This window comes from Poecilia reticulata, linkage group LG12 (assembly GCF_000633615.1).
Source record: "Poecilia reticulata strain Guanapo linkage group LG12, Guppy_female_1.0+MT, whole genome shotgun sequence".
Taxonomy (NCBI): Eukaryota; Metazoa; Chordata; class Actinopteri; order Cyprinodontiformes; family Poeciliidae; genus Poecilia; species Poecilia reticulata.
The window spans coordinates 424585-439588 of NC_024342.1; the positions used below are offsets into that span (position 1 = coordinate 424585).

Below are 15004 nucleotides of genomic sequence, written 5' to 3' on the forward strand. Positions count from 1 at the left end.
ATATATAATAAAAGTTATATACCCTGGCTTTAAGTTTGGCTTGTAATATAATTTCTCATCTTTTGTTCCAGGGAAAGCCCAGAGTCGACCTTTGAAGTGTATCTGGAGGTAGCTAAGCCAGGGCAGCATATCTCTGGTAAGTTTGTGGACTTTAATCTAGCCATTGTATCATCAGACATCTATGAAAATCTTTTTTATGGCCTTGTCAGGTCAACCATCTTACACTATTAAGGTCAGAACATGTGGTGAAGAAAGGGGGACATTTTAACCCTCAGGTCCCCATTAATCTGTCTTGCTAAGTTGTATGGCTGAATGAACAACCTTTCACTTTTCAACAATGTTGATCGTTGTCCTATTTTTGTGTTTAAAGCTGCAATATATAAACATATACATATTTTTTACATATTTGTTGAAACTTTCACCATGTCGTGACAGTATGGTATGAGCCATATAATCTATGAAAAAAATTTAGCTCCTCTGCTTTCTCCCAGTTCTAACTAGAAACAACCAATCATAGCAAGGAGGAGGGTCTTAGTGCTAGCAATAATCCTCATGTTTGAGCTGCTCATTTTCCTTCCCACCTCCCCCTTGCTCTCTGCTGCGCTACAGCTTCTTTCTAATAGCAGAGTCTGACAGGAATGCTCAGGCTAGTTAGCATGGCCACTGATGTCGGCAGATAGAGTTTTCCTGGAATAGTGACTGTTTTAACTAACTAAATGAATAAAAATTACATAATGCAGCTTTAATGAGACTCAGACCAAGGGTAATCCTGCCAAGGTTGTAGTCATCATCTTTTTCTTATGATTATAGAACTGGTCCCAAACAGATTTTTTGCTTTGTTTTAAGCAAGAGAGAAACATGTCCAGATCCCAAGTTGTTTGTTGGATCTGTTTTTTTTTTTTTCATGTTTCCACCAGGTCAACGATATGCTTCTTTTCTTGCAATTAAAAACGATAGAGGATTTATCAATGTGAACCTTGTCCATTCTGTGTGAATTTGTTGGCAATTTCTCGCATTTCATAAAAATTATGCAGCAATTCAACAAATATAAGTTTCCCAAGCCCCCATAAAGACAATCACAGTCCTAACATGTTTGGTTCAGTTTAGCTCTGTAGAGCTAACTCACAACAATGGTCGCCTCCAGGAACTTTACAGAAATATAAAATCCATTCTGTACAGTCATACAAATTTTAAAAAGTCCATACATTCCAATTGTTCCTAATTATCAAGCAGTGTAGTCAAGTTCACCATTGGACAGTGAGCGAGGAGAAATTTCCTATAAGACGTTAGAATTTCTGAAACCACACACGCAAAAAAACCTTGTAAAAGCTCACACGGGGTCAAAGCGACCGCACCAGACTCCACACAGAGTAAAAAATGACCTTGTCTTTTGGGACCGCAGAAGGGTTAAAAAGTTTTCTTGACTTGAAGCATTTACCTCTCCGGTAGCTTTGTATGAAAGCCGTACACAGTTGCATGAATAGTAACTGTTTATTGGTCTGTGGACGAGGATAAAGTCTTTTGTTTTCATTGTCAGGCTTGTATTAGATTATTGGATGACCCTGCACTGTACTCTCAATGTATGTTGAAGTAGAAGTAAGAATCAGAGAAGACATGTTCACCTGTCACAGATCTTCTCATCAGTTTCTCACTTTCAGGAAGTCTAAACGGATTGCTAAGAATAAAATTATCTCAATAGTAGTAGAAATTCCTTTTTGAAATATTTATCTGACCAGTTTGTTGTCGAAATGTGTTAAAATACTGGATGGGACAGGTTAACCTAAAAGAAGATATTTTCATAATAAATTGTTGATAATGTTGGTATTGCTGACAGACATACCAACATTATTGTTGTAAGAACCGTTGCTGGCCACTTGGGATTGTTTTACTGCAATCTTCCAGAAGAATTAGGCACCCATCATCTGGTTACTGAATTTCAGAGGGGACACAGTAACTGCTGCCTAATGAAGAACCATTCCAAGAGTAAGCAACTGGAAACAGCAGAGACTAATTTAATAGTTATGAAAATGTCACTCTTCCTCTTCTGTATAAGGCAGATTGCAACTGCTGTGTGTGACTGATTTCCTGGATTCTGAGGAGAACTTGTCAGCTATATTTCTAAGAAGTCCTTCCTGTTGCTCATTTCCTGTGTACTACCTCATCAGTTCTTGTCTATGCTGTTTTTATATGTTGAATTTTGCAGACAGCTTCATTTTTATTTACCACAATTTAGATGTTTTTGAATTTGGCACAATGTTGTGGAACTTGACATCAAGTGGTAGAACTTTAATTTGTTGGCTTTTTTCTGTCCACTTTATACAGGACCGGAGGTGCAAAGGCAGTTTCCCGCTGACTACCCTGATCAGGTTTAATCACAGTGTACCATGTTTCTTTCTCTAACGTTTAGATTTTGCAAAGAGTCAAAATGAATTGACACATTCATTTGTGTCAATCCCATGCTCGTTTGCATGGGATTTTGTTTTCAGCTACTTTCAGTATATAAAACCCAATTAGATTTATTTTATTTTTCTGTCTATATTTCTGTCTGTTGACCTTGACATTTCCTCTTTGCAACACCACTTTGTACATGTCTCTTTAAATCTGTTCACTTTATACAGTCTGTCAGATATATTGTGTATAAATTTCTTTTTTATTTCACAGGAAACTCTTCTTACTGTGCCAAAGTTCTGCTTCCCCTTCAGCATGGACAGGTACATAAACTTAAATACAGGCATCACTGGGATTCAACAATCCAAACAGGCATTTTGACTATGATTTCCAAAGCAAAACATGTATATTACTATGCCTATTAGAAATATTTATTCATAAAGCACTTCAGGAACAGCAAGCAATAACCAAAGAACTGAATATATTGGGAGATGAAATTTGGTTTCGTTGCTAAGTAGCAGCAATTCACAACACATCATCTCAAGGCACTTTAGAAAATGTTTTATTCCAATATAATTTTACATATAATAATTGATCCTCTTTGTCAAGTTCAGTTAATTCTTCAAATTAGTTAAGAAAAGTTTAAATCTAAGGAAACCCAGCAGATTTCATTGAATTATTACTATCATTACTATTTGAATGCTCACACACTTGATTAGCAACTAAAAGCTTGTGGTACATGTCCATATTCTAAGGATAAATTAATCATATCTAAAATGGGGGCAGTAATCAAAGGCAACACTTTCGATAATTTGGTTGTGAAGCGGTCCAGAGGGGTTTGGAAGAAACTAATATTTTTGACAACTCCAAAAGCTCAACTGATTCAAAACAGTCCAAACACTTATCAGGTTTTATAGTTACATTCAGTGCTGTATCACTTAAATAGGATGAAGTCATTACTGCTGAGAGGTGGGAGAGTCAATGGCTCAGCAGAGCTAAAACTCTGTGTAAGTTTGGCACCTGTACTTAAAAGAAATCTAGAATTATTCTTATTCTCCTCTTAATAATGAAACATACAATGTTCTAGCTTGTAACAATTTTTTTATGCAGTTGTAGACTATTTTTGTAGGCGAAGTATCTCTTCTAGATAAGTAGAGTGCCAAAAGATGCATTAGAAATACATTTTAATGACACTTTAAATGGGAAAATATAATTTAAAGTGTGACTTAGATTATTTATGTGACAGAAACACGGTTAAAAATATCTTATCAAAAAATTAAATGAACATTTTGTACTCTTGAGAGCCAGTTTTGTGTTTAGAGGAGATATACATATGCTAAATGTACAATATGCTCTAAACACAACATGTTAAAAATATTTCTTATATTAATTGAAATACACTTATTTATTTGCAATGCCTTTGAGAGTTGCTATTTTTTAAATTTCATTGTGCTTTCTTGCACAGACATTAAAAGGAATTTTCATTCTGATTCTGAAAAGTAGTTAGAGAAAGCAAAGCCTAAATTTACCCCTCTGTTAAGTTATAATGGAGTTGTATCAGAACATCATGTTTTCTTCAGTTGTTGACATTTTCTATTCCAAGTGCTCTCTGTGTTGGACCAGCATGAGAATGTTTGTGTACACCAGGACAGCATCCTGCTGGCTAATAAAACGCATAAAAAAAGAAAAAAAAGGAAAGAAAAAATGAAAAGGACTCAACAGCAGCAAATTCACACCACAGAAAACAAGATTAAAACAATCTAATGAAAATGAACAAAGTGATCATTCATGCAAGGAACGGTCTTTCGATTTAAAAAAAAAAATCATTTTGTGGATAAAGTCCTTTTGATTTAGCCAATTGCACTCATGTCAAAGGTTTTCACTCATTCTCCAGTTTTTTGCAAGGTGTTTCCTCATTTCCAACACCTTTTTTTTCCCCCATTTATATTTTCTGGATCTGTCAGCCACAACCATGGGAATCTCTTTGCGGATCACTTTTTTGCCTCAGAAGGCCCAAAAGTGACAAAAGGCCCAAAATACAATGTATACTATTCATTTATATTAACCTATGAGTTGGTCTGAGCCTTTTTCTCTCTCTCCTCAGAGTCTAAGGTACCTTCCAGTTTGATCTGTCAGATATCTGAATTCAGTCTGGATGTTCTAACTCTTCATTTCATGTAACATCTGAACAGCTTTCCTGTCTGCCCCCTGCAGCCTAACAATCAACCAGGTTGGCCAGAACTTCACATTTGTGTTGACTGACATTGAGAGTAAACAGAGATTTGGTTTCTGCCGCCTCTCTTCGGGAGCTCACACCTGCTATTGCATTCTCAGGTGGGTTGAGTGTTTCAGGATCTGAAGCACATGTTGTTTGCATAATCCTGTGAAAACAATTTAAGCATGGCCCTTGAAATAATAAAGACATTGTGCTAGTCATTAAAAAATGTTCATAATTCTGATGGTCATTTTTTTCAAAAACGAAAATTGATCTGATTGGAGCTTAAAGCCGTGTTTTCTTGATGGCAGTATTCTTCAATATTGTTGATTTTATTTATTTATTTATTTATTTATTTATTTATTTATTTGTTTATTTATTTATTTATTTATTTATTTATTAATATCTGAAAATCTGAGCTTTATTCCAGCAATTAAACGGATAAAGTTGGCAGAAAAATATGATCAGTGTAACAATATAAAATGCTAATGAAAAACAATTATTGTCTCTGTGAATGAGCAGCTTATCTTACACATTGCTTAAACTTTAAGTGAAGCCGTACTGGACTTGCATGTTTGTTACGAGCTTTTTTGTGTATAAAGAGTCCTGCAGGACAGTTGAATGTCTTAAGCTCTTTTGTTGGTGTTAATGCAGCAGTTTATTTTGGAGATGAAAAATATAGAGTATGTCTATGATGCAGAGCCCCCAGGGGACATGGAGGATTTTTTTTCTTTTGCATTATCTCGCAAAAGTGTTATGTTCCCTCGCAATACTTTTGCATTGCCTTGCATTAGGTTTTGCGTTCTCTTGCAATAATATACTGATCAGTTTATGCGGCATATTTGAATATTATAAGCCTTTCTTTATGGTATACTTTCTGCTATACTATAAGGTTTTCTTAAAATTTTTCCATGTATGTTAATATCTTGTTGTGAAATATCGGAAGCTTTATATCTTTTTCTTTAGGATAGAAATGCAACACAAACCTATGATATAAACAAACACTTTAAAATAAGTAGGACAGACAGAAAAAATTCATTCAAACTATTTGCACTATTTCCGAGTTATTATCATGGGGTAATAAGTCATCTGACAGTTTTGATTGGGTCTCTTTTGTGTTGGTCTGAATGGCTTAAAGAGCCATTTTCATGTGCAGTTCAGTCACAACCTTACACAAACAGACATAAATATGCAATGAATAAATTGATCTTCAATCAGCTTTTTGCACCAAGGAGTTAAGATTAAAAATGTTTTCACTGAGGCTCTTTAAACGTGTATGCATATGAAATTTTAAATTGACATTTACTGCAAGGGAACACAAAACGTATTGTGAGGGAAGGCATAAGTTTTGCGAGGTAACTCAAAAGAAAAAATTTCCCCATGTCACCTATGGGGCTTTGTAATATGATGATAATAGGATATGGAGAAAAACAAAGTAACCGTGAAACCTCAAAGTAAACAATTTTTGTATTTTGTATTCTCTCTGAGTAATAGTAATTGTTTTAGAAATGCAATATCAGAATGTTAAAAATAATTTATGGCATGTGCTATGTCCTTATTTTGGTCATGCTTATCAACCTAAAATCTATAAAAGCTTAAAAGCTTTTATTAGCTTTCATTACTTTTTAAATCCTTTAAAAAATAGTGATGAATCCATAAATTTAAAACTGATGATTAATTTAGAATTGAAATGATACCTTACTAAATGTATATTAAAAATTTGTCTTCTCTCAGCTACCTGCCGTGGTTTGAAGTTTTCTACAAGCTGCTGAATATCCTTGCTGACTGCACTGTCAAAGGCCAGGTGACTCATTCAACTCTCACGTTAGGTTTGGTTCTTGTTTGTCTCTAAATTACCATTGGGTGTTTGAGTTTACATAGATCTCCCTGATACTTGCTGATTTTCACATGTAATGATGGAATATGTTAACATATATTTATGTATTTGTGGGAAGGTCTAGTGTCTTCATATTAATTTTTCTGCAGTTATTGTCCATACTCTGCAGCTTGTCTTTTGAAATTAGTCGTTATTTCAGTGGAACATTTTTTATTGCAGCTGTATGGGTTATTATTTGTGTAATATTACAGGAAAGCCAGTGGCAAGAGCTCCTGGTGTCACTACATACACTCCCCATACCTGAGCCTGGAGTCCCCGTTCACCTTGGTGTGGTAAGCTCCAATTCTTCACAATAGATGCATTTGAAATCAGTTGAAAAGTTATGGCTATTGCACATTTGCATTTATGTTAATGAATGCATAGCACCTATGATATTTTACTGTCACAGAAGTGTTTTGTGTGTATAAAATGTAGTCCCAAGTTATTCAGAATTCAATTAGATATTTTATTTTGACTACTATGTTGCCTCGGTCTGGAAGTAACTAATGATTTTGAGTGGCCCAGTCAGGGTCTTGGCTTTATAGATAATATGTGGTGAGCTAAAGATTAAGAGAGATGCTTGCCTCATTTTCAAACATCTTGGTAAAAATAACTTTACATTTAAATGTGGCATATGGTAGGAATATTTTAGAGCTTAACTGTATCCTCAGTAATCATTTAAGCAAATGCAAGTCTATTGTTTATACCTCTCTCTCACGCTGTCTCTTTTTTGTCCAGCATTCCTTTTTCACTGTGCCTGACATAAGGGAACTCCCAAACATACCCGAGAATGTGAGTGTTGAATTCCCTACCCTGACAGTCAATAGCCTCATTATTCATATTGTCTTTACACAGTTTGAACGTTAGCTTCCTGAATAGGTTAGAAGGCATAATGAGTTTCTAATTTCTGGGACTTCAGATGCTGACAGTTTAAAAATGGATTTGAGTGTATATTAATATTGAGTGGCATGCTGGACCAGTTAACACTGTCACCCTGCAGGAAGAAGGTCTGGTTTGAATCCTGGTCTGGGGTCTTTCTGCATTGATTGTTCATGTTCTCCCTGTGCATGCGTAGGTTCTCTCTGGGGGCTCCAACTTCCTCACAGTCCAAAAATATGGTTTCTGGGTTAATCTGTTTCTTTAAATTGATATGAGTGTGTGTCTGAATGATTGTTTACCACGTGCGTGCGTATGTGTGCGTGTGTGTAGGTGTGTGCGTGCGTGTGTGTGTTACCCTGTGATGGACCCTGTCTAGGTGGACCCTGCGTCTTGCTTAATGACCAGTGAAGATTAGTCCCACCTATCATTTGGATGGATAATGGATATTATGATATCTAGATGATAATCTAATAGATACCTACACTGAAGTACATTTGGATGGAATTCCTGTCATTTTTAAAAATCTAAGCTGGTCTCTTTAAACCAACTATGCTCTGTTGGTTTGGTAATTCAGACAGCTTAGGGTACTGACTGCTCAGAGTAATATATCAGCAAGCATCGACATATAAATATCGCAGTTAGACCTCTAATAGTGTTCTTTGCTCTTTTGGGAAGCTTAAAATGCTTCAAAACCTATAAAATTTATGTCAAATTATTTGTGTCATATGGAGATTTTTCCACAACTAACTGTCCTGACTATGTATCTCTTCATGTTTTACCTCTACAGAGAAACCTAACAGAGTACTTTGTAGCAGTAGATGTCAATAACATGCTTCATTTGTATGCTAGTATGCTTTATGAACGTCGAATCCTCATCTGCTGTAGCAAACTGAGCACTGTAAGTAGTACTTCCTGTTTCCTCTTTTTTTTTGTCCTGCTCATCATATCAGAAGTTAGTTGTCAGTATTGGCCTTTTTGTTGTTGTGTAGTTGTTTTCTTTAATTTAGTATAAAACATACATTATTTATTAAGAGTTTGATTTACTTGGTGCTAAGTAAAGCCAGCTTAGTTAGTGTGGGGGTTGTGGTATAGCACAAAAATATTTTTTTTATTTTTAGAGCAGTGATTGTTTGGAGGAGCACTATGTTATCATGCCTATTTATTTTTCATTTTTTTCCATTGTACCTTACTGACATAGATTATATTTTTGAATAGGCATGTGTGAGCTTTTCATACAAGTATTTCTAAGGTGTCATCTCTAGAGAATGAATTAGAATAGAATAGCTTTTTATTGTCGCTGAGAGAAAACAATGTTCGAGAACAGTGTTAAACCTGTGAAATGCAGTTTGGCATCCTCTTACAGGCAGCAGTTAAAAGATAAAATCTATACATGTGTAATAAAATCTATACATGTGTAATAAAATCCATACATGTGCAGTAAAATCCATACATGTGCAAAAGAAACAACAGATTTTCCAGAGATATTAACACTGTAATATATACAGGCTTTATTTAAAAGTGCAATTAGTGCAGCAATTGCAAAAACTCCAGTTTATTGTTCTTATGGTGCATTATTGTGAGCTTCAGCACACACCTTTTCATCTCTTTTCAGTCTCATGTCCCCAAAGCAGTCATTTTAACAACTGCAAGCTTTTTAAAATGATAAAACTCAGAAATTGACTGAACAGGGAACGGTTAAGAGACACATGGAGCCGTTGAATTCACAGATTGGTACAGTTGTAGGCTAAGAGACAAAATTTTCCTTCAAAAGCTGAGGAGCATGAGAAAACTGTGCTAAAGCCCCATATAAACAAATCACTTCAATTCATAATATCTGTAACAACTACAACCTAAATGAATAATATTGGTGAAGTCCAACTATTGAACTACTAAACAGCTATTAATATGAATTGAATAACTTATTGGAAAAGGAATTAGTGACATCTAGTGGCAAGATTTCAGATAGTAATATAATGGATGAAAGCAAGTGTTTTCTACATTCTTGGCTGTTTTTATATCCCATATGAAACTGACAAACATGTATTGCATTTTTAAATCATGCATAAATAGTTGCTGGAAGGAGGGAAGAAAAATGAGTTGTCACATCTGTTTTTGATCTTTGTCTCCAGTTGACAGCTTGTGTACATGGGTCTGCGGCCATGTTGTATCCCATGTACTGGCAACATGTTTACATTCCTGTGCTTCCTCAACATCTATTAGACTACTGCTGGTGAGTTTTAAACTTTAAAATTTGTAAAGAAACAGCCCAAAATTTTACCATGGACAATGTGTATTAGTGAAACTGTGATGCTGTGGTTTAATGTAAGAAAATTGTAAGAAATTTTGGTGTCATGTAGAGCAGTGGTCCCCAACCATTTTATTACCGCGGACCGGTCAAGACTTGGAAATTTTGCTGCGGCCCGGGCGGGCGGGAGGGAGCGGGGGTTGGGGGTCAGTTGGTAACCGTTTGCATGTTGGTGTTCCCGCTAAAGCCTGAATATGCCCAATTTGGTTGTCTTTGACCTTTTATCGCAGCCTGAGGGGTTTTCCCTGACTGGGAACGAGAATACAACCTGCCGAATGTGACAGGTAGCCAATCAGAAAGCGCGGTGACGTCAGAACGGAGGGGAATCCCAAACAGCTGACATATCGCGCAACTGAGAGTCCAGTGGATATTGGAGATGATATGTGGAAATGTTTATTATTATATGTGAAGGTCATTATTATGTATGTTAATTAGTTTATTCAGTTAAAAATGTTAACTATGAAAAACATAGTCACCTGCAAATCATAGTACAGTAAATAGAGCGGCTGCTCCCGTTGTCTTTCATCCACCGCCTTTTATTTTTGTTGCGTCTTTTATTTCTTAAAATGACTCCACAAACTATCACTATTGCTTCTTCATAGTCATCCGTGTTTGGTTATTCTAAATTCCCATATGCTATTTTGGGGGTTTTACTGGATTATCCTCTGGAATCGGGATGTTCGTGACTGGAATCTGTTCGTGTGGTGTGCTGCTCCTACCTTGTGGCTGGAGACAAGAACCGATCGAACCTGTTGTGCTTTTATCAGCTCTGTGGTCACAGAGGTTTGGAGAATCGGCCAACAATTCTTAAATATTGCCGTCTAAACCAGACTTAAGACTCACAAGCTCTACTCATCTCCTCTCGACCACTGCCTAAACCCTCTCTGACTCTGGTCGTTATGGTAACGTTTACATATCCCTTCAAAATACGATACAGATGCGCCACAGAAATGAACATTTTACTTTCGTGAAAATTTTAACTCACGATAATGACTAATGGAAGCCCTGAACTTGTTTCTCTGMAACCAGACGGTCCCATCTGGGAGTGATGGGAGACAATGACACCTGAAGTGTTGCTTATATCCACAGCCTGCTTGGTCTCGACGTGGCGAAGCAGCTTGAAGCTTCATTGCCTCATTAGCAGCCGGTAGCCGCATGTTACGCAGAGCGGGTTTGTAATGTGGGAATCACCTACCGGTCCGGGATAAATCCCTTCTCCTTTCTCTTCTTGGCCTTTTCCCCTTTGCAAGGAAACTTTCCAAACACATCTGATCTGTTTCTTACTAATTTTGCTGCTTTTGGGCTCAATGTTGGTGCGCAAGTAACTGAGAGAATCCCGGTTAAAGGATTTTCAAAATAAAAGATCCTCCAGACTCAAATAATACATAAAACGGAAATATTTAATTATTTCTTGAGCGGCCCGGTACCAATTGGACCGGGGGTTGGGGACCACTGATGTAGAGGAAGCACAGGTGCCTCATGTACGGAGGCTTTTAGTCCTTTATACACCCATCCAGGGTTTGGTTCTTAGTTTGGTGACCTTTACTGCATGTCTTCCTCCTTCTCTTTGTGCCCATTCTGTCTTCATTCTAGTAAAGGCCACTAGTGCAACAAAAACATTTGAAAATAAACAACTAAATGCATACTTGTGGTCTTAAATGTTTAAGCATTATGATAAATCCAGGTCTGGTTGAAATATCCAGTTCTGTTTGCAGCACACAGAACTAAAAAGTGAAAAACTAGTAGATGTGAAAAATATGCTGGGTGCTTCGGTGGTGCACAGGCAAAGTACAACCCCTGTATGGAGGTCTTAGTCCTTGACATGGTCAACACAATTACAAGTCCCAGCCTGATGACCTTTGATTCACGGTTTTCCCCTCTCTCATTACCCACTTTCCTGTCTCACCACTCTCAAATAAAGGCCACTAGAGCAAACAAAACCTTTAAAACAAATAAATAAAAAATAAAAAAAAATTATATATATATATATTCTGTTCTTTTTCATAGCATTGATATGACAAAGGAGGTTTTACTATGTGGAAGGCCTCCTGTGTTTAGTACTCAGAAGGTTAAATGGCATTATGATGTTTGTCAGGACGGCCCCAAAACTTGATTCTGTAAATAGGACTGACATAACATCAGTTGTCATTCAACCCCTTCCCTCTGCTTTGATCAAAAGCCCATTGGTCACTGCACCTGTGGACAGAAAGCTAGGCTGTCCTGCGACTGGTGTACAACTAGGTCTCTGAGGGCTTGCTTCCTGCCATTTGGATATCTGCTAACTTGCAAAAAAGTTATAATACTTTCACTTGTAACTAATTAGCCATACTTCTAAAAAGAAAGTAAGCAAAACTCTATTGGTAGATGTAGCTGTCATCTGGATTAGCCAACTGTACCAGGTCTCCTGGATTACAATGCGTGAAAATGACCATAGCTGTTCCTACTGTGAGCCATTAATGGCTGGTAAAATAACATTCAAGCTTTGGTCAAGTCATGCATTAGGCATTCCCCATAGCAAAACACTTAATCACTGGAAACGGGCGTAGAAAATTTAGTTTAGACTGTAACTGTTGCAGTCTTCTGCATTTGTTGAAGACACAATGAGCGTATTAAAGTGCTGTTTGTGTTGTGACATAAACCACAGCAGTGACGACTGCAAAAAACCTGACTCTTAAATTGAGAGATCTCCAGCACATAGGAATCATTTTCTAGAGTGGAAATGTACAAAGTACTATACAGTCATATTCAAATATTTAGAATAAACAACCCGGTGGGTCCAGTTTGTCAGATTAAAAGTACCTGTTGAAAAAGAAAACAACTTAAGCAGGTATTAAACATAATTTTTATTAAGCTCACATTTCTGTTTTTAGATGTAAAACTGAATATTCTAATTTTAAATGTCATATTTTCATTACCTCCAAGTAGAAAATCGTCATAAGTAAAAGTCATAAAACCTTACAAACATGTATCTCTATGTAATTAATATACATTATGTGTTTTGCTTAGTGACATAGTTCCTAAAATAACTTTATCACGTCATGATTTTCTAATTTGTTGAATGGATCTATAGAGCTACTAAACTGCCTGGGAATTGATGGGGTTTATTTAATGTCACAGTTTCAGTTGTTGTCATACCTTAAATAAACAGTTTTTTTTCTGTTTTTTTTCCTCAGTGCCCCAATGCCTTTCCTCATCGGAGTACATTCCAGCCTGATGGAGGTAGTGGTCTATGACTTTATTGCCCACTTGAACTGGATCATGAAAAGCAATCTGATTCTCTGCATTACATTAAGCTCGGCTTGTGTTAGCTTTGAGATTATTTAAGTTATTTCAGAAATAAAATATATCATGTCACTGTGCCATTTGCTTCTGTTGTTTTTTTAGAAAGTTCAAGGGATGGCTCTGGATGATGTGGTCCTCTTGAATGTAGACACCAACACCCTAGAAACTCCCTATGATGACCTTCAAAGCCTTCCCAATGATGTGGTGAGAAACTCCTGGGCAGCTACAAATGGCTGTTTAGAGTTCAGGAAGGCAAAACTAAAAAAATCACCATTGTTAGATAAAAATGCTCATTATTCTGTGGAAAGCCATCATAAAGTTTGTATTAATGAGTGTGACTTTCTAATATGTAGGTTTCATCCTTAAAAAGCCGTTTAAAGAAAGTTTCAACTACAACGGGAGATGGTGTGGCTCGAGCCTTTCTCAAGAGTCAGGCGTCTCTGTTTGGAAGCTACAGGAATGCTCTGCAGTTCGAAGCGGTCAGTCTGGAATGGATTTGACTTAATAGAAAACGCTTCCAGACAAAATGTGTTTTTTATCTTTGGGCACTCTTTATAAGGTCCAGTTTCGTATTCAGAACCAGTTTCATTCCTCAAATTATTACATAAACCAGAAACCTTCAGAATCAAATTTTTTGGCAGTTCGAGTTGCTATTTTCTCTGTATCTAGATATTACGTTTTTTATGTGTCATGTTTAAATATAGTTAATCAACAATTTCATGCCTAATTGTTTGCTACAGAGACGAACAATTAGGCGTGACCCAAACAAGCGGTGTGACCCAAATTGAATGTTCTGATGTTTTTAGGGGGAACCAATAACATTCAACGAGGAGAGTTTTATCAACCATCGCTCCAGTGCCATGAGACAGTTCCTTCAGAATGCCATTCAACTTCAGCTCTTTAAACAAGTATACATACAGCACCCACTGCTGCTCCTGTCAAATCACACCTCCATTGTGTTCAATGGGTTTGGAATCTATGAGCTCATGCAAAATTTGGATCTTCTTTTTCCAAACTTTGTTCTTCTAATGTAGTTCATTGATGGTCGCTTGGACTTGTTAAATGCAGGAGAGGGTTTCAATGACATTTTTGAAGAAGAGATCAACATGGGGGAGTATGCCGGTGAGCCACCTATATGTTCTACAAAACTGTGTGTTTAAAGTGTAAAAAAGACATTTAAAACAGTGAAAATAACAACTGGCAGTTATATTCTAAACTTAACTTTGTGCAATGTTCCCCCTACCATAATGCTATCATAATATAAGGGTGAACCAGGTCACAGAAGTTATGTATTATGTATAAGTTATGTAAAAGTAACTATGGAGTTACTTTTCAGGGCAGTTCGAATTAATTCAGTTTATACAGTACAAGAAATGTCACCTCAAAGCACTTTTAAAAAAAAAATATACAGAAATACATAATTAAATCCAGTCAAATAAATAGTTTTAAATTGAATTACATATGTTCGAATTAACTACAAAGTTGGTGGTGTGACAGGGGGGCATCCCTCATAGATGCCCCCCTGCCATCTATGGAAGTGTTGTTTGTATGGGTGTTTGAACCATGTCTCTGAGTGGTGTGTTTCCATCAGACAGCATATGGCTCTAGATTAGAGGATATGTAATCATGCAGACCCCAGCATGGTGAAAGGTGGTTTTGTTGCTGGTGGTTGTGCCATGCTGCTGAGAGGACCAGGTTAAGGGCCTGGCCTGTATGAGAGGTGGTGTCGGCAGTGCTGAGTCAATGCTTTTATTTCTATATATTTTCCCCAGTACCTCTTTGCCTAGGGGCTGCTGCATCATTGACAACATAATTCTATGTATGGATGTTTCATCTCTTATGCAAGTGGCTACTTAAAATATGCACGTAGGTTGGAAATAACTGGCTAAGACAATCACACTAATAATTACACTAACAACGCACAATCACCCTAGAGAGTTCAGCAAAGTCAATAACTTTCTTGGTCTGCCACCTTATCGTGGTGGAGGGGTTTGAGTGTCCCAATGATCCTAGGAGCTATGCTGTCTGGGGCTTTATGCCCCTGGTAGGGTCACCCAAG

At 36.8% G+C, this 15004-nt stretch overlaps 1 protein-coding gene across 3 annotated transcripts in view; it reads left to right on the top strand.

Annotated features, from left to right (window-relative positions):
* dennd1a (DENN/MADD domain containing 1A) overlaps positions 1-15004 on the top strand; it is a 43786-nt gene that overhangs the window by 8263 nt on the left and 20519 nt on the right. For all 3 annotated transcript variants that reach the window (XM_008423083.1, XM_008423085.1, XM_008423084.1), the window contains exons 2-15: positions 72-136; positions 2323-2366; positions 2662-2711; positions 4603-4722; positions 6338-6407; positions 6692-6772; positions 7218-7271; positions 8146-8256; positions 9488-9588; positions 12837-12882; positions 13048-13149; positions 13299-13424; positions 13752-13853; positions 13980-14067. In XM_008423083.1, the coding sequence (XP_008421305.1) occupies positions 72-136; positions 2323-2366; positions 2662-2711; positions 4603-4722; positions 6338-6407; positions 6692-6772; positions 7218-7271; positions 8146-8256; positions 9488-9588; positions 12837-12882; positions 13048-13149; positions 13299-13424; positions 13752-13853; positions 13980-14067 (1160 nt within the window). The remainder of the gene's footprint in view (positions 1-71; positions 137-2322; positions 2367-2661; positions 2712-4602; positions 4723-6337; positions 6408-6691; positions 6773-7217; positions 7272-8145; positions 8257-9487; positions 9589-12836; positions 12883-13047; positions 13150-13298; positions 13425-13751; positions 13854-13979; positions 14068-15004) is intronic.